The sequence below is a fragment of the Protopterus annectens genome, chromosome 1.part1, assembly GCF_019279795.1.
Source record: "Protopterus annectens isolate FY-2018-M chromosome 1.part1, PAN1.0, whole genome shotgun sequence".
NCBI lineage: Eukaryota > Metazoa > Chordata > Ceratodontiformes > Protopteridae > Protopterus > Protopterus annectens.
The window spans coordinates 1,338,708,266-1,338,736,265 of NC_056726.1; the positions used below are offsets into that span (position 1 = coordinate 1,338,708,266).

Sequence of the window (28,000 nt, forward strand, 5' to 3'; positions counted from 1 at the left end):
CATATGTTGCTAAACATTCGTATTACATGTGAAATGGTAATCAAAATAGGACATGCTGCTATTCATGTAGTGGCAGGATTAATGGTTATTTCTCTTGTAAACCTGAATACCATGAAAAGAAGAAAAGAAAGACATTAATGTTTTTAGCTGTAACACAGACAAATCCAAGATGAAACTAAAACAGCATTGTTAATAAAAGCACAGAAAGTATTTAGTCAGAATATGTTGGAAATACCTGTTTTTGTAACATCATCTATGAGATTACCACAATTACTAAACTATTTGTTTTTTGGGATGTTTTCACAGCATCTACTTTCTTAATTGCTGTGTTACTTGTACTTAACTGAACTTCACTGTTTCCACATATATTATTTTACTACGGTACTCGCTATGGCTAATATCACCTTCAGTGGGACTGTTTCATTGGTGATAACAATGAATAAGCCAGTTATGCCATGGAAGGAGAATGTGACTTAGAATGGGCAAAAAAATTCTCTTTCTGGCAGCATTAAAACGTGTGCTATTTGTACTGTAAATGTGCTATATGCTGCATAGAAAATGCCTGCTTTTACTAGAATATCCACAGCAAAATCAAGTGCAACTGAGTATATATTGCTGTCTTTTCACACGTCAGAACATCTTAAGGTGATCTTTCCACACTACCTAAACCCAGTGTCCCACTTTCCCATTCCCACCAAAATAACCAATTAATCAGACTTCACCCCCCCCCCCCCAAGTAACCAATTAATCAGACTTCGCACCCCTGCAGATTTCAGAATCCGCATCTCGTATTTTTACAACAGGGCCCATTCTAGTGATTAAGACATGATAAAAAAAAAACACTACAATAAACATTCGCCATAAAAGTACCAACATTTTCAGAAAATATAGATTAACAAAAATGTTTTCATTTACCCCCATTTGAAGTTTCGGTAACGCTAATTTCAGCGCCTTGTCACTTAAATTTACAGCAGCAAAGAGATTATGATCGGTTCGCGATCGTAATTCGCTTCAGCGTTACCACGGCTGGGTTTTTTTTTACTAGATCTTGGTTTTTTTCGGTGTCGTCTGGGTTTTTTTGTCAGCAACCTGGGTTTTTTCTTGCATCTCAGATATTGACATTTTGTGTTATGTATTTATGTATTCAAAGCACTGTGAATCTTGGCATCCACGATTCCAAGTAGAGAACTTATAGTTGAAGGTTATACTCGGCGAACTGGTCATAATTATTTGCAATGCATGGAGCTTTACCTGCTCCATCCATGTAGTATTACTTACAAGGGTGATCTTTCCCGGCTTTCAAACTAAGTCGTAAAACACTTACAGAGCCACTGAGCCAGAGAGGTATTGTACCGTCCATAAGATTTTCAAAGGACATCCAGATTATTGCTTCATATTTTTGGTCTGTTCCTCATAAAATCTGTGGTTTCGGGCAAAACCACTTAGAATGGAAGTCACTAAATAGCATCACTTTTTTTCTCAGAGTTTGTACCCTTGCGGAAAAAGATTCTAAGTTACTAACACACCACTGAGTTTAAGAACTTGGGGACACGTTATTGGTACGGACAGCAGACAGAAATTATTTCTGCTGCTGTCACTATGTAGATTTTATTATCTGGTACTAAACCCGACTTTTAACACCACTGACGATTAATTGGTTTGCCTTTTCTCCGAAAATTGGACAATAATCAACGATCTCTACACACTTAAAATAATTACGGCACAGGGAAGATATACGCCTAAAACGCGAGTAACGAATCAGTTCTTTTTGTCTCTCTCGAGCTTCTGTCGTGTGCTTGACACGTCAAAAGACAGTGTAGTACTAACATGGCGTTCACTTTATATTCTCTGATTCAAGCTTCTCTGTTATGTATTAATGCTATAGCTGTTCTCAATGAAGAGAGGTTCCTAAACAGAAGTAAGTGTTTTTCACTGGTTACATTTATGTGTTACAATTAGTGGACAGTAAGCTATACTTTTGCATACTTCTGAAGGAATGTCGTTGTATACTTTATTACAATGTTTAATAAATTGATTTTGCTTTTCAAGAAGTGTAGGTTTGCCCTGCACAAGGGGGTTATAATATGGGATGTTTTTACTTATCCCATGTGTGATGACTTTGCAGATCAGGGGGTTATATCCAGAGATGTCTGTTTCTTCTCATATCCCGTATTCTTGCTTACATCTACGTAACCATTAGTGCATACTTCTGTCCACGGCGGTGTGAAATAAACTCAACAGAGTTGAATTCATGACTTTGATTAAGATCATGTTAGTCTGTGTAATCATCTGTTACCATACGATTGCAAAAGCCACTTTAGGGGAGTTTTCCTTTTTAAAGCATAGTATGCATAGTTCTGTATTACTGACATTACTTTTAGATAGTACTGGGTGATCTGAGAAATCCTGAAGAAAAAAAATCTATTTTTTTGTACAGTAAGTATGCCTGACCACACCTTGCTGACAAACTTAAACGTGAGCAGTATATGTTGTCTTATATTGCAAAACTTTGACTTTATTTTAGATGCTGCGTAGAGTGGCAGTGTTGGTTGTATTCTGTTTGTACATTGATGATTTATTAACTTAATTGTGTGTACACTTCCTTAGTAAGACCCGAAAAATATCCACATCAGTAAGGTGTTTGACCAGGATACTTTCAACTCTTACTTCTCATCCTGCAATATCTCTGATTAGAGAACCAGTTGTTTCGAAATGGTAGAAGACAGACACAACAAATAAAACATTCGCAAATAGAACAGTTTGCTTGGAAGTTGTCACAGCCCTGCATTTAATTTTATTTATTTATTTATTTACTTAAATTTGTTGACCGGGAGTGTCCGACTGGAAGTAGGTCCATTTTCAGCGGAGGCCTGGGGAGAAAAGCTCCACAGTTAAAATAAACAGACAGTATTTACATTGGATTGCATAGTGATTAACAATTTACATAGCAATTACTTACAACATATTTACAGATGAAGAACATAGTACATCAGTAGACAACTAGAATCTTTATCTGTGAAGTGCATACCAGACATTAACAAATGTTACAAGAAGAAGAAGTTCGTGCTGTATAATAAGTACTGGCTTATGAGCATCTCAGCTTGCTATAATCAAGGTAGTTAGTGGAGTGGAAAGAAAGGTAGTGGTTGGATGGGGTGGATGATATTAGAGTAGGAGTTGCAAGGGCATAGCCAGCATGTTTTTAGTTGTGCTTTTAGTAAAGTTTTGAAGTGGGTGCATGATGGTATGGAGGTAATTGTGGGTGGGAGTGAGTTCCATAATTTGGCTATGGCGCAAGAGAATAGTGCTTCACCAGCAGAGTTATTGGCTTTAGTGATCTGCAAGTGATTTGTGCTGCTGGATCTTAGTGGTCTGGTGGTACGATAGGGTTGGAGTAGATTCTGGAGGGATGGGACATTTAGTGGATGGTTTACTAGTTTGTGGGCGAGTGAGAGTTGATACCACTGAAGGAGGTGAGGGAGTTCAAGCCAGCCCAGTTCAGCAAGTGAGAGACAGTGGTGACTACGGTAGGATGCCCCTGTGGCGAATTTGGCGATTTTGTTGTAGCAGGTCTCTAGCTTGTTTAGATCACATTGCCTTAGGTTGGTATATATTGGAGAGGCATAAAGTAGGGTGGGGATAAGGTGGGAATTTGCTATTGAAATCTTTGCTGCTTTGGTGAGAAATTGCTTATTTCTGTATAACGCTCCTAGTTTTTTGTGGACTTTTTTTATAGTCGTGGATATGTCAAATTTTAGTTTGTCTATTTCCACTCCTAGCAATTTGGTATGTTCAGTTGGATATATAGTGGTGTTGTCTTTTGCCATGATGTTAAAATGAGAGTTGTTTTGAGTATGTTTGGTGGGTTAGAAGATGAGTAGTTTAGTTTTGTTTGGGTTGAGTATTAATCGGGCATCGGATAACCATGTTTCAACAGAGGAAAAGGCTTCCTGTGTGACTTTTTGCAGTTTTGGTAGGGACTGGGCTGAGCAGATGATGGTCGAGTCATCTGCGTATTGTATGAGTGTGCCATGTTTGGTGGCAGAGGCTAGATTATTGGTGTAAACCGAGAAGAGTAGGGGTCCAAGGATGGATCCTTGGGGAACCCCTATGGAGACAGGAAGTTGGGGAGATATGTCATTATGCCATACAACAGATTGTTGGTGGTCAGACAGGTAACTCTGAAACCAGTTTGTGACCGATTATGCGAAGGATAGGTTATTGAGGACAGAGATAAGTTGTTTGTGTGGGACCATATCAAATGCTTTAGATAGGTCTAGGAAAGTAGCAGAGGAGAGATAGCCATTGTTTTTATGCTGAAGGATAGTGTTAGTAAAGGAGAGTAAGACAGTGGTGGTGCTATGGTTTGGTCGGAAACCATGCTGAGTACTGGAAAGGAGGTTGTTAGTAAGGAGGTAGTCTGAGACCTGAGAGTGTATGCCTCTCTCTAGTATTTTGGAGAGTGAAGAGAGAATAGCTATGGGGCGGTAATTGGTTAGTTCTGTGGAGGGTCTGCCTTTGTGGAGGGGAATTATATGTGATACTTTCCACAGTGTGGGAACGTAACTTTCTGACAGAGATCGGTTAATCAAGATGGATACTGGGTAGGCCAGAGCATCAGCTGCGATTTGTAGGTATTCATTTGGGAGGCTGTCTGCTGCTAATTTGGTGGGTTTAAGTTTAGTTAAGAGTTTTTTTATGTTGGAGGTAGGTACAGGAGAAAAAGAGAAGACAGTGGGGAGATTACTAGTTGAAGGTGTGGGCTGGAGGGGAGGGGGGTTGTGTTGTTTAGCTAGTGATAGTATGGTTTGGGTGAAGTGTGTGTTGAATGAGGAAGCAATATTTTCTGAGGAGTGAGGGATGTTAGGAGGAGGGGTACTGACTTTACCTGGGTGGAGGATGGAGTTTATGGAGGACCCGAATTGTTTGGGGCTGTGTTGAGGAGTCTAGGGCAGACTGGTAGTATTGGGATTTGTCCTGTTTTATCAGCTTTTTGACTCTCTTGCGTAGTTCTAGGAATTTCTGTCTAGCTGAGGAGGTTTTGGTTTTGCGCCAGTGCTCCCAGGCTTTATCCCTGTTTTTCATTTCTGACTTAGTGGTTTTCTGTAGCTATGGGGAGGGTTGTGCTTTGGTTCTGGATAATCTTATGGGGGCATGGTAATTAAGGATGTTCAGGAAGGTAGTATTAAAAAATTCAACTGCATCATCTAGACTGAGGTACTTTAGAGGATGCCAGTTACATTCTTTGAGGGATGAGATGAATGTGAGTGGGTTAAAGTTTAGTTTTTGACGTATTTGACAGTAGATGACAGGTTTAGCTTGGTATAGGTATTTTTTGAGTAGGAATGTTGGGGAGTGATCACTGAGGCTATCTGATAAGCAGCCTGTTATATATGACTGGGGGCTCTTACTGACTAGTATCCAATCCAAGGTAGTGTGCTTGGTGGAGTTTTTATTTATCCTGGTTGGTGACTGGATTAGTTGAGTGAAGCCATGAAGGTGTACATGATGGGTTGGATTGTTGCCAGAACAGGATTGCCAGTCAATATTGAAATCACCTAAGATGATAGTTTCTTGGGGGAGATGGTGGGTAGACCAGCTGAGGAGGTTTTCTAGGGGAGGGATGTTTTGGCCAGGTAGGAAGTAGCATCCAATTATGTTGATGGTTTTGTTTTGGTTAATTTTGAGGTTGGTGTATATTATTTCTTCATTGCCTATTTGTGGAGCTGATGATTTTAAGATCTGGATGTTTAGATGCTGTTTAAATAATATAGCTACACCACCTCCTTTTTTGTTTAGCCGGTCTACTCTTAGTATGCCGTAACCTGTAGGCAGTATTTGCTCACTGGTAATGTGAGGTTTTAGCCAGGTTTCTGTCAGGATGACTGTATCTGGGGAGTACAAGTCTATGGTGGCATGGAGTTCATGGACTTTGTTGGATATACTTCTAATATTTAGGCATTGTAGAAGGAAGTCACTTCCTTAATTGTAGCCAGTTTACCAGAATGACTCTGTGACTGTAAAGTATACCACCCACATTCAAAATAAATTATGTAGAGTATTTAGTCCCACGAATATATAGGTGTAAGCACATTATTATGCCCTGTTATTTAAACCATAAGCACATTGAAGTTTAGAAATAGAAGAAGCACTGCAGATATCCTTACATTCACTGCTGCAGTATTCCTTACTAATGGGGATTCCCTACCATGAAGCCCTCCAGCCAATTTACAAAAGACTACTGTTGCTTTAAGGTACGCTGAATGTCATCTGCGCACTCCTTGCGTAAGGTAGGGCATAAAGTTGACGTTCAGGCATACCATATTCAGAACTTCTTTGCCGCCAGTTCAAATGCTATTTTAACCGCTGGTCTGTTGCATATTGGCTTTTTTGTGCTTTCTCCTGTTTGCTGGACTCCTCACAGTTGCAGATAAGTACCCAGTTGGGTTTTTGGTTACTTTTTCTGTTTGTTTAGTGCTTTTTGGGGTTAATGTCGTCCTGGAAGGGTAAATGTGAATGTGGGAGGCTGATTCCCCATAAAGACCGCCACAAAAAGTGTCTTTTTTTGCCTTGATGCTGCTCACAACCATACGTCTTGTTCAATTTATCAGGCATTTGTCCCCAAAACTCTTCGTAGTAGGCTTTCTTCCCTTTCCTTGTACCTTGAGAACCAGCGACTTAAGCTTCTTGCTGTGGTACTATGGATGGAACTTCCTGCCCCGGGGGTCAGCAGTCTGGGAAGAAGAAGGTGCATAAGAGACTTGAAGCTTCTGCTGTCCAGCCTCTGCTGGGAGTTTCTTCTGAGGTTATTATGCACCTGGAGGCTCGCCCGGTTGTTTTGTCAGATTCTTCTACCGCATCTGGGTTGGAGGCTGGTGAGGATCTGGCAGGCAGCACATCTGATGAGGCTTTGCAGGTGTCCGTTTTGGGTATTCAGAGGGAACCACGGTTTTGGGTGTTGAGAGGGAACCACAGTTTGTTGTTTCTGAAGGGTCTAGTTGGGTTCTGCATTTTCTCTTTAGGGAAGAGGTTACTACTGCAGTTGTGGAATGCCATCCTGAGTCTGGGACTTCTCAGGTTTCCAGGACAGCTGTCCCTTTTTAAAAACGAAACAGAAAACTAACCATGTTTCTTCTGGTCCTAGGGATCCACAAAGTGAGTGTCAGGCCTTAACTCGGGGGTTATTTAATGCTTTACTGTCGCTATGGTCTCCTCAAGGGGTTTCATTCACTGCTCCTCCTTGGTCTGCCTCTTCCCATCAAAGGCCCAGAGAATTGCATTCTTCTGAGGTGGATTCTGATGATGACTCCCTTGCTTATTCTGCCCAGATTCCTTCTCCTTTGGAATACGGGTCTAAGGAGGAGGATTCTCATACTCTAGATAATCAATTTCCTCTAGGGACACGATTTCTAGGATGATGGGCTTTTTTAAGTGGGATTGTGCCCAGGTTTCGGATATCCATAAGATGTACTATGAGTTACTGCAGATGGAATCCCCTAAACCTGTGGTCATTCCTCCTGTCTTGCTTGCTTCATTGGATGTTTTTTCCACTGTCTCTAACGTGCCAGATTCTCTGCCCCCTTGCTCCCAGGAAGTCTGATAGGTTTTATAGGGTGCCTGAGGATTGTTCCCTTTTGTTTAAATGTCCTGCTGCTGACTCCTCTGTGGTGTCTGTAGCCTCTGATAAGCCATCTCAATTGCTTCCTTCATCCAAGTTACTGCCCTCTGACAAGGACAGTAGGATCATGGATAGGCTAGGTAAGAAAGTTTATACTTGATCTACCGTAGCTTTTAAGGACATTAATTATCAGACCCATATCTCTAGGTATGTCTTGGCTCTTCTTTCTCAGGCCTGTTATGTTCTTTCTGATCTTCAGCAGACTCTGAAGGTAAATCTTCTGCTCTTTCCTTGCTTGGGACTTCCTCTCGGTAGTTCGCCATTCTATTAAATGTAGTTATGATGCGGCAGATGCCTCTTCAAGTGCTGCTGCTTCTGGTTTGGTTCTGAGGAGATATTCATGGCTTTTTCTTCAAACTTTGCCTGATGATATTAAGGCTAAGTTGCTAGATGCTCCTCTGGATAATACCCTTTTGCTTGGTGAAGCAGCTGCTGGTTTAAGTTTCTCTTCAGGACAAGGGTAAGGCTTTACAGGCACTTAAGCATGTCTTTGTTTCTCTTGTGCTTAAATTTCAATGGAACTACCCTTCTAAGCCAGCCTGTGTTCGTAGGCAGTCTCGCCCTCCTTCCAAAAGTAAAAAAGGTAGTAAACGGACAACTCCTGCTAAGGCCTGTTAGACTGCAGGGATTCTTAAGTCTTCCTTTCCTGACAAACCAGGTACTGTCCGACTGTCTGCCCATTCCCAGCTACATTCCTCTTTCTCTTCACCTTTCTCTTTCTCTTCCTGTTTGGCTCCAGATCATCCAAGATTCTTGGGTTTTGGTCAGTCATTCATTAAGGGTACTTCATGGTCTGGATTTCACGTCCTCCTTTTATGGGCATTCCCCAGTCTTTTTAGGAACAGCTTCCTTTTTTGTCAGAGGTATTTTGGGACCTCTTGTCTCGAGGTACTATTCAAGAAGTGCCTGTGTCCCAAATGGGAAGGGGTTTTATTCGAGTATATCTAGTGCCCAGAAAAGAAGATCCTTGGTGACCTATTCTAGACTTCTCCCATCTGAACACATTTCTGAAGGTGCCTTCCTTTCAGATGTTGTTCCTTCAGTCCCTTTTTCCTCTCTTGCTCACTCAGGCCTTTCTGGTGTCTCTGGACCTCAAGGATGCTTATCTCCATATTCTGATTCATCCTCTTTTCAAGAGATTTTTGCGTTTCTCTGTTGCTTCCTGGCATTTTCAGTTCTTTGCTTTGCCCTTTTTACTGCCCCAAGGGTGTTCACCAAATGCCTCGCTCTTGTGATTGCCTTTTGCATGCTTCAAGGCTATGATGTTTTGTTTTTGCAGCCAGTTGTTTTTGCTTAGCACTCCCATGTACTATCTTGTGGTGCAGCCCTAAGCAATCTGTCTGTACTGTTCAATGTCTCTGTTGCTTTAACATGTATTTTGTAGCTGTTTCTGTAACATAAATGTGACTAGTTGTGTCTTGTGGGGAACTTTCTGTATTTTACTTATTTTATTGCTGCAATCTTATGAAAAGCCACGTCTGTTTCATTGCAGAGAGTTTGCTATTTATGATGCAAGCAATGCGTTTCTAAGCCTTTGTTTAGAGGGCTAAGATTCCTAGGCTTGCAAGGCATTTAAAACTGTATTAACACACACACACTGTCTAGTGAACTATTCAGGAGTGTTTCCCTTCTTCTGTTTAGCTAATATGCAGCTGGTGACTCCTGTACTGTTTTCTTAGACCTGCATGCTATGTTCTATGTACCATGTGCACATACTAATGTTAGTGTAGCATATGTGGACGGTTTATCACGTTAGCATTGCTCTGCTGTATTTGTGTTGCATTTATTCATTGGTATGCTTTTAACTTCTACTAATCGTTAGAATTGCAGTCTACCCTGATAATAATGTTTTTGTTTCACATTTCATGCTTGCATTTCTCAGCTATGGTATTCTGTCTCTCCTGTACTTCCCTCCAGCTTCTTCAGTGACCTTACTAACTGCAGCTGTCTGTTACTCTCCATTCTTATTTTTAGATTTCCACAGCCCCTGCGAACGGGTTGCTCAGCCGTTCCCCTCCTACTGGTCCACAACAGTTTTTACCTGCTCTACCAACCTCATGAACCTGGCCACTAAACAATCATCCTGAAAGAAAACAGACTAAAAAAGCATTGTAAGTGCACCTGAATTCTACAATAGTTTGGGCTTATCCCTGTATTAAGTGCATAGTGTACTTTAACTATAGGCCAGGGACGGCAGCTGCCCACACCCCCATTCACAAGCTAGCATTTCTTGTAAGCTTTAACTACAAACATCTTTAATATACCATCACATACCCTTTTTAGTAGTTGTTCCTGACTCCCAGCTAAGCCAAGCACACTAAAGTGAACATAAGTACAAATACACAGCACAAGGTTTCTGCATTGGCTAAACAGCACATTGTAGGCAATAAGGACATCACTTTTTTTGTTCTGTAAGGTCCTGCATGTATTCAAAAGAAAACAAAAACTAACAGGCAAGGTACTTTTTCTCAAAACAGACATACCTAAATCAGTCTGTGTGGATTGAGTGATTGTTTGTTTTTTGTCTGATTCACTCCTACCCAAGGCCAGCCCCTGCTCTCATTAGTCATTACACTTTACAACCCCCCCCCACACACACACACACTTTCATCCGATATGGTCTCAGCAAAGGTGATGTAAACCTCCCTCACCTCCTCCTCCAATGTGGTCTCAGCAAAGGTGATTTAAACCTGTGGTGCCATCTTGGATTCCCAAAGCAGCTGCCTGTACCCCTCTGGCCTTCAGTATACCTTGATGTAAGTGTTTAATCTTTCTGAAACAACTGTTGCAAAGTTGTTATAATATATAAATTCCCTTAATGCCTTCTGCATAAGTGTTACGGTTGAACTTAAGCGCTCAGGGTTTCTGCAGCACTGACAGTTCCCAGTAGGCCTCTCCCATTAACATTTTAAGCCGCAAGTTGAATCTGCTGTTTTTAAAGACTTCAGATAGATTACTTACTGTTTTCCCTCAAAGAAAAGGGGAACCTGATTGTTTCTGTAACCTTGCGATCTGGTCGGGCCCCGCTCCGTTCAGCTCACTGCGCTCCCCTACCCTGCCTACATTTCCCACCCACCCCCTCTATACCTACATTTATTCTAAGCTGTCATCACTTGACCATACCACCTGACCTCCACCTACACCAATCACTCACTCAACATCAACTTCAAATAGTACACCACTCCCACTTCCAAACAACACATATTTGATAGACATGCCTCCACACTTCACCCATCCTCCTGAAGAACCACATAAACTCATTCACTGAGCTACCACCACTTCCAAACAACACATATTTGATAGACATGCCTTCACACTTCACCCATCCTCCTGAAGAACCACATAAACTCATTCATTGAGCTACCACCACCCCCCTAACATCTCTACCATACAATCATGCTAAAAACACTATCATCCCTATCATTAGCACTCCTATCGCTAGCTTTTATCACATCCATACAAACAAACTTACCTCTACACAGTAACACATGTCATATAACACACATTTCCACACCCTTACAAACTCACGCAAACTTCATCAGCCCTATAATTCTAAATCTTAATACTACACCTTACTCGCACAACATTACAATACCAAGATATAACTCTAGAAAAAACTCACATAGATCCAACTCACAAATAAACATTATAAATCACATACTATCATCCATAAAGAAAGTACTAATCTCTGGTAATAGACACCCTAATCCAGATCCTCTCAAAACCAAACGGATATCTGACCTGCTGAGACACCCTAATCCAGATCCTCTCAAAACCAAACGGATATCTGACCTGCTGATTCTTAATATCAACATAAGAAGTATCACCAACAAGATATCTGAACTGCACGCATTTGTAGCCCACTACACACCTGACATACTGACAATCACAGAAGCATGGCTAAACCCTAGCTTCCAAAATGAAGACTTCCTCCCCTCAGGTTATAATACCTTAAGATTGGATAAAGTAGGCAGAAAAGGGGGTGGGGTAGCCATACTCTTTAAGAACACATTGAACCTCCAACTCCTCCAGACCACACCACCCAAATTTCTAAATGCTGAAACCCTGTTTACTGTCCTTTCCATAAATAAAACTAAGAAAATCAATATTCTTTGCTGCTATATACCCCCAGGTAACAACTCTTTTCATTATAGAAGAAATCTTACACTGGACAAAAGATAACCTACCACAAGAAGCTATCCTATTAGGTGACCTAAATACTGACTGGACAGCTTGTGATTCCAACAACCCCACTAACCATATTAATCTGTATGGGTTCTCTCAACTGATTGAAGAGCCTACTAAAATAGATAAAAAAATCGAAAAAAAATCTTTTCTTGATTGGATTGTTATCAACTACTCCAAACAAAACTACCAGGTAGGTTGCCTTCCAAATAGTCTCAGTGACCACCTCCCCATATTCCTACTACGCAAACACTCCAACCTACTCAAACCCATTGTTTACAAACTAATACGGGATAACCGCAACCTTGCCCCACATTTTCTCAATACTGTTCTCAGCCACTGTAACTGGGCGGCCACGGTGGTGTAGCAGTTAGCATTTTTGCCTCACAACAAGAGGTTCTCAGGTTCGATCCTCAGCTGGGGTGCCTTCTGTGTAGAGTCTGCATGTCCTCCCTGTGGTTGCGTAGGTTTCCTCCCACATCCCAAAAACATGCTGTAGGTGTATTGGACACTCTAAATTGGCCCTAGGTGTGAGTGCGTGCATGTGACTTCTGTGGAAGGTTGGGTACCAGGCTGGTAACTCAACACCGTAAAACTCTACTGCCAATCATGAGCGGACAGGTGATCCACTGTGGCGACCCCTAACTGGGAAAAGCCAAAAGAAGAAGAAGTTCTCAGCCACTCTAACTGGAAACCACTAGAAACCCTTGGATTAGACCAGGCAGTTGGCTACTTTAATACTACTTTTATTAACATTCTTAACAAACTTGCCTCAGTAAGAAAATTTGAGTGAAAGCCACCTATGCACCTTGGCTAAGTAGGGACACTAGAGCCCTACTAAAAGCCAGAGATGAAGCCTGGAAAATCTGGAAAAGAGAAAGCACCACCAATTCCAAGCAAAACTACCAACAGCTTAGAAATCAGGCCAAGGCTCAAACTAAACAAAATAAACAAAACTACTTCCTCAGTGCCCAAAACAAATACTCAAATCCACAAAAATTCTGGCATTCTATTAGCTCCTTACTGAAACCAGGCAAAACCACTACTCCAGCTCCAAACTCTACAGACAGTAATTTAGACATAGCCACTCAATTTAACCACCACTTCACAAAATCCATCCTGGCTCTATCCAGCCAGCTAACCAATTGTAGTCCATCCCATACGCAAACTAATCAACCAGAAAAGATTCCCTCCTTTACTCTGTCACCTGTCCCCTCCACCCTTGCAGCCAATAACTTACCTGCTACCTTCATAAAAATGGCCTCTGAGACTCTATCTTACCCCATCTCCATACTAATCAACCGCTCTATACAGGAGTCTTATACTCCCAAACTCTGGAAAGTATCTTATATTATTCCTCTTCATAAAGGGGGTAACTCCTATGACTTCTCAAACTACCGACCCATTGCCATCTTATGCCCCTATCTAAAACTCTAGAGAAATGCATCCATTTGCAAGTCATGAAATTCCTGAACACACATCAGCTCCACTGTACCACACAAGATGGCTTCCGCCCTCATCACAGCACAACCACTGCTCTTCTTTCATTCTCTAATCTAGTTGACCTTCACATGAACGACAACAAATCTACAGCAGCCATTTTCTTGGACCTCTCAAAGGCATTTGACATGGTCTCTCACTCCATTCTGCTAGATTCTCTAGCCTCACTGTCTTTCACCCCATCTACCATAGCCTGGTTCAGAAGCTGCCTATCTGACAGGCACCAATCTGTCCAATGGCAAGGAGCACTATCCCCCCCCCAACTTCCAACTACCATAGGAGTCCCACAAGGCTCCATACTGGGCCCACTTCTCTTTTCTAGTTTCACAAACAACCTGAATAGCTCTACCCAGCATGGCACACTTATTCAATATACAGATGATTCAACCTTGATCTGCACTGCCTCATCTCCTACCATTCTACACCAACTTACCCAGGAGACCTTTAACTCTGTAGAAAAATGGATCTCAGGTAACCAACTAATCCTAAACCCCAGTAAGACAAAACTACTACTATTTTCCCCTAACAAATCAAAAGCTCTCCTCTCCTTTTCCATCACCTCTAAAAACGGCACTGCCATCTCCCCTTCTGAGCACACCAAACTTCTTGGTATTGAAATTGACAACAATCTTCACTTTGATATCCACATCTCACAAACCATCAAATTGGTTCACAAAAAAATGGGCGCACTATATAGGCACAAAAACTTTCTCAACACCAAGCAAGAGTCACCTTCTGTCCACACTACTGTACGCAGTACGTATTTTCACCCATATTAGAAAAAACTGACCTAAACAAGCTGGAATCCTGTTGCAATAAGATAGTCAAGTTTGATACAAACTCCAGTTACAGAACACATCACTGTGTTGCACTAAAAGAACTAAAATGGCTAGAGTTACCACAACTAAACTACCACCAGCTAGTTACTGCATATAACATCCTTAAGTACCCTGAAAAAAAAACGTCTAGATCCAATCTTTTTACCCATTACATTGCAAATTGGCATCTCCGATCTAGTGACAAATCTCTCCTCTGCATCTCCAGAGCAAACAATACTGCAGGCAAAGCACTGTTTTCCCATACCATTGCTAAAAACTGTAATTCCCTCACCCATTCTCTGACCACTGCCTCTACCACCCCACAATTCAAAAACTCCCTCAAATCACATCTACTAAACACCTGGTTATGTCCTTGTATGATATCACTTAACTTTTTCTCTCCCATATCCCCCTTCTTTTTCTACTTTAACCCTCTACAGTATTAAACCCAGCCAATAGCTCTGGCTATTGGTTGCTACTTCTCATAGCGGGCGATTGCTCATCTTTTTGTCACAATCATTATACACCTGCACATTAAATGGAATTCCTGTTTCTCCTGGAAAATGTCTTTTTCCAATTTATTTTATATATTTTCAGTGTTTGTCTGGCAAAATGTCTAACTCCAGGTTGTATTATTTAAATGACCTTCGTGTAACACTGTATAAATTTGCTTCTCTCTCTTTTTTTTTTTTTTTGTTTTTTACCATGTTTCAGAGCTTTTCTCCCCGGGCCTCCACTGTAAATGGACCTGGTCCAGTTGGAATTTCCCGGTTAACAAATGTAAATTAAAAATAAAGTAAAATCTTTCCTTATTTGGACGACCTACTGATTCAGGCATCTTCTCCAGAGATCCTTTTGCAAAATCTTCAATTTACCATTTCTCTTTTTCAGAGCCAGGGTTCACAAGAAACTTCAACAAGCCTTCCCTGACTCCTTCTCAGGGTCATGTCTTTCTGGGTTGCAGGTTTCAGTTGGTGCCAATGCTGGCATCCCTGCCTCCTCCAAAGGCATTAACTCTCATTTCTTTCTTTCAAACTCTTCTTCCACTGGCCTCCATTTCAGCCCGGGAGTTTCTGAGAGCTCTATAGTTTATGGCTTCCACCATTACAATGCTTCCTCTGGCCAAACTCCACATGAGGAAGTTCCAGTAGTTTCTGAAGTTGACGTAGCTTCAGCATGCACATCCTCTGGACTCTCCCATGGCTCAAGAACAAACTTCTATAGTGGATTCAGTGGTTGTGTCTGAATCCAGGGCTCCCTTTTCAGCCTCCACTCCCTCTCAGAATTTGTTCACAGAAGCTTCATATGTGGGATGGGGAGCAATGTTTTGCTCCCTGAGGGTTCGGTGAGTGTGGTTGCCTCGTCAGCGGAACAAGCACATCAGCATCAAAGAGATGAGGGCTCTTATGCTGGCTCATCGGACCTTTCATCCTCTCTTCTCTGCAGGGCCTTACAAGGTATTCACTGAGAATACCACAGTCATGTGGTATATCAACAAACCGTGGGGTACAACATCCTACCGTCTTTGCAGGCTGGCACATCTGGTATGGGATCTGGCTGTCCAATATAGTGTGACTCTTCAGGCAATTTACATTCCTTCAGATCAGAACATTGTGGCAGATAATCTGAGCAGGTCCTTCACTCAATCCCACAAATGGATGCGTTTCTGGGCATTGTTCACTAGTGAGGCACGCTCTAAGTAAGTATCTTTGCCTCCCTTCTGAACAGACAACTTTCTCTGTTTTGTGCCAGAGTCCCAGGTCCTCTGGTATGGAAGGACGCCCTCTCATTTTCTTGGATGGGAATGTTTCTTTATGCATTCCCTTCCCTTCCTCTCCTGACGAGAGTCCTGTTCAAGATTCAACAGGATGCTCCCAAAATCTTGTTGGTGACTCCCTTTTGGCCGCAACAGCACTGGTTCCCTCTACTTCTGCATCTAGCCAAGGGGCAATCTTCACAAGTTGCCTCACAGGGTGGATGTCCTCACACAAGACGATGGGTCTCTCATCCATCCCCACCTGTCCACGCTTCAACTAACACTGTGGGTGATAGGGTTTTGATTCCTCATAGACACTTCTTTTCCGAGGACGTGTTGCAGGTCCTGCAGGAGGCCAGGAAACCTACTACTACTAGGAAATCCTACTTGTCTAAATGGAAGAGGTTTTCTATTTGGTGTCTTTATCATGACCTGGACCCACTTTCTGTGAATGTTCCTTTGTATGAGTTGTTCATTGCTGGTTTGGCCTATTCTTCTATTAAGGCCCACTTATCAGCTCTTTCCACTTGTCTGCCTTTAACTTCCCCATTAGCTTCTAGATGTGAGGCTAAGCAATTGGCTAAGCAGTTTCTTAAAAGCATCCTTGATATTAGACCTCTCAGGAAGCATGTGGATCTTAATTTGTTCTGGAAAAATTGACTCTGGCTCCTTTTGAGCCTGCTGTTTCAGCTTCCTTGCAACATTGTTTTTGGAAGACAGTTCTTTTGTCAGCTCTTACTTTTGCCATATGGGTGTCTGAGTTGCAAGCCCTTATGGCTCATCCACCTTTTTTGATATTTCATGAGGATAGGGTGTCCTTGCGTGTACTAATCCTCCTTTCATGCCCAAGGTGGTTAATAAGTTGTCACGTAATCGGTCTATGAATTTGCCAACTTTTTTCCCTCTCCCTAATCTGACAGTGAGAGGGTGCTGCATATCTTAGATGTGCATAGACAGCTCAAATTTTATTTGGATAAAACTAAAGCTATCAAAGTCTGGCCAGTTATTTGTTTCCTTTCATCCTAGGTCTTTAGGTTTGGCTGTTTCCAAGCAAACTATTTCCACTTGGATTTCAAAGGCTATTTCCTTTTGTTACACTTTTCATGGTGAGAGCCTTCCTTCTATAAAGGCTCATTCCACTAGAGCTGTGGCTTCTTCTGGTGCTTTTTTCAAAGGCTTAGACACTAATTCTATTCTTGAAGCTGCTACCTGGCTGTGTTCTGTGCGTACCTTTACCAAGCATTACCAGTTGGATGGTATCGCCAGAGCTAGAGCTGGTTGTGCTGCTGCCATTCTTCATGGGCTCTTGGAGGGCTCTGCTGCTTACTCCTCCCAGGTTTCTTCTTGAGCTTTTGCACTCTCCCATTAGTAAGAAATACTGCAGCGGTGAATGTAAGGACATAGCACAGTTGCGTAAAATTTTACCATAATGGTAGATGTCCTTACCTTCAACGCTGCAGTATTCACTCCCTCCCTCCCCCTGGCCTTTTTCCCTTCCTGGCTGTACAGATTTTCCTTGGTTTTCCTTGGACTGCTTTTCCTCCTGCCCCAATCTCTTCTGAGGATGGTACACTTGAATGTCACCTTTATGCCCTACCTTACGCAAGGAGTACACAGGTAACGTTCAGCATACTTTAAAGCAATGGTAGACTTTTGTAAACTAGCCAAACAGAAGGCTTTGTGGCAGGGAATCCCCATTGGTAAGGAATACTGCAGCAATAAAGGCAAGAACATCTACCATTATGGTAAGATTTTATACAACTGTACTTTCCTTTGCTGTAAGGGGAGATAACCCCCTCCCCCATCTTTAGTGTATTTATTAATAAATTAATGTATAAATACCTAACTGTGGAAGAGGGGTGGGTGGGTAAGTGGAAAGGTGCCATTCTCTTTTACAAGCAATACTAATAATACAATTTGTAATTCATATGGACATTAATGAAGCATGAAAAGGGTGTCTTGAAATATTTTTATTTCCTTAATTTTAAGCTACGAAGAAAGTATAGCAATAATGTCTGAGCTGTCCTTTTTATTGTTGTTTACATCTGTTAGCAGATGTGAGTAGCAGTCAAGCCTTGAAAGAACCATGGTAAGCACCAGTGACTTAGAGCAGTTTTACCATGAGATTATGAAATCTAGAGCTCATACCAGTTGCTGGCAACCTCCCTTCAAGATACCTTTCTGCATGCTTATTGAAATGTACTGGAACAACTTGATGCAAAAATCATCCTTTTTCCACAGACTCTACTGCAAAAGCATTGAGTGATGGGATGCACTCTAATAAGAGGACAGACTGTCTAACCCCATACCTCCAGCAGAATGTTTAGTTTTCAAAGCACATCTTCCTATTCAGACTTGGTCTACATAATACCTTCTGGGAGCTGCTCATTAAGTACTCCACCTGCTGTATACACTAGGACCTTTTAACAGTGATATTTGGGCATTGAACCACCACCTTGTCACTTGCCTCTGAGCTGTCCTATAAACTTATTTATTAATATTTAGGTATGTCCAACTGCAGTTGTGTGTTGCATGATGCCATTGCTGTATCTGACTATACATCTCTGAGGTGTAGCTTACCAGTAAACACAGTCACATGTCTGTTATATTTATTTATTTATTTATTTATTTATTTCAGTTGGTTTACCAGGATAGTCCATCGGGCCATAAAGATCCCGTTTTCAATGGAGTCCTGGGGAGAAAAGCTCCAAAACAGGCAAAAATATACATGAAACAGTAGCAATATAGGTACAGCAGGTAGTAATGATAGTTATACAAATGAGAAAGGCAAATATTTAAAATAAAATAGTCCAAATACAACAATTAATACAGATTGATAAGGATATACAACAATACTACAGCAAATAACAATTACACAATTCGAGAGGAATCATTCACACTGTGGAAAGGCACAACGTCATACTAAAGGATGTTGCATAGTTGGGGAAGTAAACTAAAAGCTTGTCTAGTCCATTCTATACAATTATATAGAAAGAGTAGAGTAGAAGCAGGAAGAAGCAGGGGAGGTGAGAAGACAGGATTAGTTATGTAGGGTGGGAGCAAGAGCATTCCCACTGTGATGTTAGATGTGAGTGAAGAGATTTTTTGAAGGTAGAGTGGTTAATGGTGGTGCGAATGGATGGTGGTAGGGAGTTCCACGGTCGAGCTAGGCTGAAGGATAGAAGGTTTTTGCCTGGGGGATGTGTAGGTTTATGCACTTCTAGTAGGTTTTGATTGTTTGACCTTAATACTCTATTGGGTCGGTGCATTTTAAAGGCTGATGAAAGGGATGGACAGAGGGAAGGGTTGAGAATAAGCTTATGGGCTAGAGTTAGTTGGGTGTAGGTTAGTTGATTTGGAAGTTCTAGCCATTGAAGTTTCTGGAGGGAGGAACAATGATGGGTGGAGGACTTATGGCTAGTGGCGAATTTTGCGATTTTGTTATAGCAGCAGGAAAGCTGTTTTTTTTTAAAGAGGACTGAAGATTAGTTAGGAGTGGTGCACCATAGAGAAGGGAGGGGATAAGGAAGGAAGTAGAGAGAGTGATTTTAGTGGCAGGAGTGAGGTAGGGATTCTGTCTGTAAAGCATGCCTAGTTTTTGATGGGTTTTTTTGATATTTAGTTGTAGGTGGGAGTTAAATTTAAGTTGGTTGTCAATTTGGACCCCAAGTAACTTAGTCTGTGACACTATTTCTAGAGGTGAGTTGTTTTGACTAGTGATTGAGAATGTATTCATATCAAAAGGAGTAACTTTAGAAGGAGTAAATATCATTAGTTTGGTCTTGGAAGCATTAAGAGCTAGATGGTTACTTAGCATCCATTGCTCAGTGGTAGAGAAGGCATCTTGAGTTAGTTTTTGAAGTTTAGCAATAGAAGTGGCAGAACAGATGATTGTTGAATCATCTGCGTATTGGATGATGTTTGAGAGTGGGATAGATTTGTGGAAATTGTTTATAAATATATTAAAGAGAAGGGGACCCAGTATGGAGCCTTGTGGAACTCCTGTAGGAGTCCTAAGAAATGAAGAGGTGGCTTTCTTCCATTTTACTGCTTGGTTTCTGTTAGATAGGTAGCTAGAGAACCAGTTCAAGGAGGAGGGAGATAAATTAAGTTAATCTATGTGATATAGTATCAAAGGCTTTAGAGAGGTCAAGAAGTAGGGTAGAAACAAATTGGCCAGAATCTCGAGCTTTATTTACAATTTCAAGGAAGGAGAGGAGGGCTGTCATGGTGCTATGGTTTGGTCTGAATCCATGTTGTGTGGGAGTTATAAGGTGATTATCTAGGAGATATGGAAGGAGTTGAAGTTGGACACATTTTTCTAGGATCTTAGAGATAGGGGACAGGAGAGCTATGGGGCGGAAATTTGTTATATTGTTATTGTTACCACCTTTGTGTAGAGGTATGATAAAGGCCTGTTTCCAGATTTGAGGTACTGTAGATTCTTGTATGGAACGGTTTATTAAGATGCTAATGGGGTAGGCAAGAGATTCTGCAGCTATACTAAGAAAGTAAGAAGGGATATTATCAGGAGCGTTGGTACATGGCTTCAATTTCTGAAGGAGTTTCTTTATAGTAGATGTAGGTATGGGTTTTAATGAGAATAGGGGGGAGTCAGGAGAGGGGGAATTAGGGGGTGGTAGAGATGAGGAAGAAGTTTGTGTAGAGGAGGAGGTAGAGGATTTAGTAGATGGGGAATGGGGAGTAGTAGTAGTCAGAGATAGAGTGGGGGTGGGAGAGGGAGTATTGGCGAGTGTGGTGGTGTTGGAGAATGAGGAAGTCAATTTGGAAATAGAGTCAATAAAAAAGGAGTTAAATTGAGTGGCCAAAACTAATTCAGGAGCATTTGAGTCTGGGGAGGGAGTATCTGGTTTACTAGGGTGTAGGAGACTAGAGATGCCTTTCCAGAATTTCTGAGGGTTGTTTTTATTATGGTTTTGGAGTGTAGAGAAGTAGTTTTGTCGATCTGAAGTGATGAGTTTTTTTACTTTATTTCGAAGCATTTTATAGTCATTGAGGAGCAGTGGTGTCTTGTTGTTCTGGTAGCGTGCCCAGACTTTATCTCTATGTCTCATGATAGCAAGAGTATTTTTGGAAAGCCAGGGTGCTGATTTCATTTTTATTCTCTTTGTCCTTAAGGGAGCCTAGGAGTCTAATAATTTTAAAAATATTGAGTTAAAGTGGGAGACTGCAATGTCTAGTGGTAGTGTTTTTAAACAATTCCAATTAATTGCCTGTAAAGAGTTTGTTAAGGTTGTTGGGTTGAAGTTTTTTTGGTCACGAATAGTAATATAGTTATGGGTTCGTTGTAAGATTGAGGGAAGTCGGTGGGTGAAGATGGGTATGTGGTCACTAAGGGGATCGGGAAGAGTGCCACTGTTGGAGAAATAGAGAGGATGGGAGACAAGGATCCAATCCAGTATACTTCCATTGGAGAGATTTTTAGTAGGGCGAGTTATGGAACTGATTAGTTGAGAGAAATTGTAGAGGTTGATGTTAACGGAGTTTGTTGGAGACTGAATGCTGGCCCAGTTAATGTTCACGTCTCCTAGGATTATGGTTTCGTTATTAATGTTACTGGAGAGCCAGGAAAGGATGTGTTCAAGTGTAGAAATATTATCCCCAGGGGATATAGAGGAAGCAAGACATATGTGTTTGTGATTATTGATTTGTAGAAGATTAAGGAGAAGTTCAGCGTTGTTAAAGTGTGGAATAGGTTTATTATAGGGGGTGACTATTAGGGAGGATGAGTATAGGAGAGCTACTCCTCCACCTTTTTTGAGGGGCCTATCTTTTCTTATGATGGAGTAGTTTGCAGGAATTATTTCAGAGTCCTTTATATGTGGTTTTAACCAGGTTTCAGAAATAGATAGGATGTCAGGTTTATTGTGTGTGAGCCAAGCATGAAGGTTTGGAACTTTATTTACTATTCTTTGGGAGTTTAAGGAAGTTAATAACAAGGATTTGTTTATGGTGGTTAAGGTGGTAGGGCCTGGGTTGGGATGTATATCACCAGATATGAGAGCAATTATTGGATGAAAGAAGAAGTTGTTTAGATGAGACGACAGTAATGTAATAAGATCAGGTTCTAAAGTAAGGTGTAGAAATTTGCTAGTAGTTATAGGAATGGAGATTGCTGGGGAGGTGATAAGTTTGTATTGGAAAAGAAGGAGATTTTCTGTGGAGTATAAATGGGGGGAGATAGGGGAGTATGAGTATGAGAGAGGTGAGTTCTGATGGTTGGTTACATGGAAGGATTGAGAGTGGAAGGAAATAGTGGGCTGGGAGAGATAGTGCAGACAGGATAAGATGAGGAGATGGAGTAGTAAAAGGGAGATGAAGGATTGCTTTGAGAGCATGTTGTGAAGAGTTATTAGGAAGAGAGTATATAGTAGGGTATGAAATATGAAGGAGATAAAGTATGAATAAAGGAAATAGTAGTTACTACAATGTAGTATAAGAGTGTGTATGTAGTAAAGAGGAGATAAATGAATAAGGAAAATGTAGTTACTACAATGTAGTATAAAGAGTGTGAGGTGTTATATTAGATGTAGAGGAGGTGTGGTTTGGGAGTGGAAATGGAATAGATTGGTTAGGTAGGATGTTGATGGGGAGTTGAGTGAAGGTTGGTTTTGGCGGGAAAGAAAAGAGGGTGTGTCGAAATAGTAGGATGATGATACTGTTACTGTTAATATATCCTAATATTCATTACCTATCAATCTTTTCTTTTTTTTTTTTTTTTTTAAGTAAAATAGGGATCAGGATGCACCACAGTTATGTAGGTCAAGGACTTCAACTGCTTAGTCCAGCATAGCAACTTTAGCCCATTTGGAAAAATCACAGATTTATTTATTGACATTTGTTTACCAGTAAAGTGACTGCACAGGTGCTCCTTTTCATGGGAAGCCTGGGGAGAAAAGCTACAAGGTAACAAATTTAATGAGTCAGTATTTACAGTAATACATTTTTATAATGCAGTTTTAGTGACTACATAGCCTAGTAGTCAGTATAATAAAATTTGTATTGATATTCAGTAACATGAATATTCAGGCATCATGTTGAGAATTTACAGATAGAAGAGTGGTGTATAACATAGGTAGGAGTATTTTAGCAAATACTTTACAGTGAGGTCTTGGAGAAAATAAGCAGGTTTAATAGAGAAGTGGTACTTTGTAAGTACTACCATAAAGTGAAGTAGTGGAAGGGGTTAAGCAGTTTAAGTGCTTTAGTGCTCCAAAGGGAGGTATAAGAAGGTGATTAAGGATGTTAGAAGAAGCTATGTTCCAGGTGAGGAGCAGGGGCAAAGGCAGGAGGCATGAGAAGGTGATTAAGGATGTTAGAAGAAGCTATGTTCCAGGTGAGGAGCAGGGGCAAAGGCAGGAGGCATGAGAAGGTGATTAAGGATGTTAGAAGAAGCTATGTTCCAGGTGAGGAGCAGGGGCAAAGGCAGGAGGCATGAGAAGGTGATTAAGGATGTTAGAAGAAGCTATGTTCCAGGTGAGGAGCAGGGGCAAAGGCAGGAGGCATGAGAAGGTGATTAAGGATGTTAGAAGAAGCTATGTTCCAGGTGAGGAGCAGGGGCAAAGGCAGGAGGCATGAGAAGGTGATTAAGGATGTTAGAAGAAGCTATGTTCCAGGTGAGGAGCAGGGGCAAAGGCAGGAGGCATGAGAAGGTGATTAAGGATGTTAGAAGAAGCTATGTTCCAGGTGAGGAGCAGGGGCAAAGGCAGGAGGCATGAGAAGGTGATTAAGGATGTTAGAAGAAGCTATGTTCCAGGTGAGGAGCAGGGGCAAAGGCAGGAGGCATGAGAAGGTGATTAAGGATGTTAGAAGAAGCTATGTTCCAGGTGAGGAGCAGGGGCAAAGACAGGAGGCATGAGAAGGTGATTAAGGATGTTAGAAGAAGCTATGTTCCAGGTGAGGAGCAGGGGCAAAGGCAGGAGGCATGAGAAGGTGATTAAGGATGTTAGAAGAAGCTATGTTCCAGGTGAGGAGCAGGGGCAAAGGCAGGAGGCAGAGAGAAATTTTTAGTAATGGTTTGAAAGATTTAAGGTGTGAGATTGACCTGATTAGTTCTAGCTACCTTATTGGAATTGAGACTGACCTTAGCAGCCCTTTGTGGTTTGTAGATAGTAAGTAGTTGTTTATCATTTGATTGACAGTGGGCAGTTTGGGACAGCTTGGTAGACAGAATTGGTGTATGGGCTAATTGTTGGGCAGGCAAATTGGGTATATATGATTTTGTTGGTTAAGATGAATGGGGTATAAAATAGGTGGTGAGGAAGTTCAAAACCAGTTGAACGTTTTTAGTGCTAAACAGTGATGTGTCTTGTAGTTTATTTATTTATTGATTTATTTACTTAACATTTGTTTACTGGGAAAGTCCGACTTGGAATGAGCCAATTTTCAGTGGAGGCCCAGTGAGAAATGCTCCAGATGCATGACTTTGTAAGCAAATGTGGAATTTCTGCACGCAAATCTGGCAGATTTGTATCACTGTACAAGTTTAGAACTAAGTGAGGCTTGTCAGTTGACAGGAGATGGGGTAAAATGTTAGCAGTAGCTAGTTACCTTGGCAGAGTTTGTAAGGAATTTCTGTACTCTTTGAAGGGTACCTAGTTTTTGGCGATTTTTCTTGGAAAAACGCAGGTGTTTTAACTTTTGTCTTTTTGGCTTCTGCTTTCCAAGACTGAATTCTGAGTGAAATGCTTGAAGTCAACATGGACATGAAAGATTTCTATGTTTGATTCTGTTTTTAAGTTTTGCCTAGTGGAAACATAATTGCTAGGTGGCAAGTACTTCTTTCATTTGGGATTTGCTAAATTGTAGTAGTATGATTTTTTTTTTTTTTTCATTTGTTGGTAAATTTGCTGAACCATTACTTTTACAGTTTAATGCTTGTGTTCCTTTCCCAGTGGGATCACAGAGTTGGCACAAGTGTTGCTGTGATCTTTAGATCGACCTAGACTGAAGTTTTAGTCATGGATTACACAAATATGCAGGTGAAATCACTGAATATGTATAACTGCGCAGAAGGCAGATGTGCTACATTTGAACAAAGCAAAGTTGTTTTTATTCATGTGTAGCTTATGACAAACAACCCAACCAGTCTGTGCAGAGCTGTAATTGTGCAGGTCACAGAAAGTGTACATGAGAAGTCCTGTAAAAAAATTAAAATATACACACACGTGAAAGTCCGCTGTAAGTTTACTATGTAAGCAAGGAAGTGTGGTCTTGTGCCAGTATCTCAAGACTTTGCAGTAGGTTCTGCGTTCATTAACATAGCAGCACTGGCATGCGAGTAAATCCATTTCACCAGCAACCATAATATGAAGGTATCCATCAATGAACACCAGTGTATTTAATTTTGTTTGAATTGAAAGGGGGTGGGTAGTAAAGTAGGGAAAAGGGGTGAGGGAAGGGAAAACAAGAGAAACGCAGGAGGATGACAAAAGAAGATGGAGAAGGTGGGAGAAGAGTGTATATTCATTTTTTGTTGAGGATAGATGCCTTTTTTCTTTTGTATATGAGAGGAAGGTGGGAAAGCATATAAGGTAGCAAGGGTAGAAATATCAGTTAGGGAAGAGTTAAAAGGTAATGTCAAACACAAGATAATACAAGGGTGGGTGATCATACAATAAGAAGGGCTCACCAAGGGAGTGAAAAACAGACAAATGATGGACATCTGGCAGTAGATGAAAATATGGAAAAATGGTTTATGACACAGTAGGATGGGAATGCAGGCTATTATGGATAAGAGGAGACATGGGGACAGATGCACTACCAAACAGACTCTGAGACTGATCAGGACCATGTCTGGGGGAGTGGGGGTCTAAGGGCAGGAGGGATTGGTTGAGTGGCTTGATACCCATTGCCTGCTGGCTCAGAGATTCTTGCATTCATTGAAGAAGCTGATATGGGCCCCACTGCCTCTCCAAAGCCCTGTCTACACCATCCACAACTGCTTGCAGCCAGAGCTGATCAGGTAAAGGAGCCCATTCCAAACTGACTGCTGGAGAGGAAACAAAGCCCACCCCCAGTAAGTTAGTCCTGGAACCCACAACAAATCTCTGTAGGCTCATTGTCCATTGCCAGCTTGTTCAGCGAAGCTTGCACTTCCTATGGGAGGTGCTGATATAGGCCTCGCCACCTCTTACCTGAAACTGCAGCTAATCGGGCAAAGAAGCACATCCAGGCTGCCCAGTAAAGGTGAACCATTGCGTCTCCCCTATAAGAGATCCTGACATGCACAGGAAGTTGAGTTATTTCCTTAACAGCAGTAGGTGGTTACAACCTAGGTGCTCCAGGCTGTTCTAGATCTGCAGAGGGAAACAAAATGGGAAGAAAACCAACATTACAGTAACGCAAATGATTAAATAATGAAAAATTCATTGAAAGCTGAGGAGTAAAAGGACAGGACAGGACAGGAAGGGCCAGGCAGTTCAGCCTTCTGCGGTATTTATGCCTTTTCAGTTCTATCTCGTTCTATACTGGAAATGAAAGGGGAAGAAAAAGCGTGTTGTCGGCACAATTAAAGAATAATGGTATGCTGACCTGGTATGTAACTGTCTTATGACAGCCATAAGGCTGTCCATTAACTTAATGGTATGCATCACCTCCTTAATTGTGAAACCTGACCGTACACCCACAGACACCTTGTTACCTCTACAGCAAGTCGTCTATCAAAAGCCTGATAGACTGCTGGCCAGCAGTGACTTTACCACTGTATGCAGGCAGATGTGTGTAGAACCCCCCCCCCCACCCCCCCCCCACCTAATGTCTGTCATGGATTAGCATTGACTTAACAAGTGAGAGTAAAATGGAGCATTAAATGTAAAAATATATTCACAGACTTCCAGACAGTGAATGAGTATGAAGCAGGAATTTGTTTGCTTGCTGACTTGATACATCATTCTTTTTCATAAAAAGCTGGTAGATTTATTGAAAGTTGATCTAAGCCCTCCTCAGTCAGCATGAATGCTCCCAGAAAAGCACTGATAATTTCTCATGTGCAGAGCTTTCTTCTTTAACTAAAGGTAAGTTGGTATCTTTGCAAATACAACTAGACAATGTAGTGGATCTGTTTGAAACTGAAATAACTGTGGAAGAAGCAGAAGAGAGGATCCCCTCTTTGAAAAGCAAGAATGACCACATATACAAATAATTTTTTAAAATTAGTAGAACACTTGGCGGACTACATTGCCAGTAATAATACAAAGATACAGGGTATAGCAGAGGCTCTATTAAGGCACTCAGATGAATTCTCAGAATTACAACAACTGGATAAGAAAACTAGGGAAAAATGAAACCAACCAAAATGGAATAGAACCCAAACTTAAAGGACTAGAAAATCATTCTAGGGGAGAGAACATTAGGTTTATGGCTTTTCTGGAACAAACAGAAGGTAGAAACAGTATGCCATTTATGAAAAGATGTCTCCAGAAATGGACTGGGATTTTAGGAAGAGAAATATTGATTGGTAAAGCTCATAGAATTAATATGACTTGCAATGCCAACATAAAAACAACCCAGGCCAGTAGGAATAACATTCCAAATGTATACTGTGAAGGAAAGAGTCCTGACATTATTATAGAAAAAGGAGGCCATTTCTAAAGTGGAGGATACCAGGATATTTATGGGCAGTGACTTTTTGCAGTAAAATCTTGCCGGAAGAAATGCCTTTGTTCCTGCTATTAAGGAATGCAAAGAAATTAATCTCAGGTCTAAGTTAATAAATCTACTCCACACGTATTTGAGTCCTTCAAAACTGCCAGTCCACAGGTGTGTAAAACACCAGACAAATTCATTGGACAGAATTTGCTTGGTGTTTTATCCATTTTAAATTGCAATTTCCAGTTGTGTTTAAAGTTTTTTTTCTGTGTTTTGGGTCCCAAGACATACATGCATCAAAAACAAGTAGTGGATGATTTAAATAAGAAAAGTGAGGATTTGACGAAAAGTTGTGGAGAACACAAGAATAAGTAGCAGAATGGTGCCAGCAGAAACACTTCTTCAGCAGAGAGAATACCAACAAAGCTGATGTTCAACATTAGATTCACTGTT

General features: G+C 41.2%; 1 protein-coding gene across 1 annotated transcript in view; it reads left to right on the forward strand.

The window, feature by feature from the left end:
- The first annotated feature begins 1,552 nt into the window (after positions 1-1,552).
- Positions 1,553-28,000, forward strand: part of IER3IP1 (immediate early response 3 interacting protein 1) — a 94,426-nt gene continuing 67,978 nt past the window's right edge. Inside the window, exon 1 of the mRNA XM_044081856.1 lies at positions 1,553-1,918. Within this exon, the coding sequence (XP_043937791.1) occupies positions 1,828-1,918 (91 nt within the window). The 5' untranslated portion in view covers positions 1,553-1,827. The remainder of the gene's footprint in view (positions 1,919-28,000) is intronic.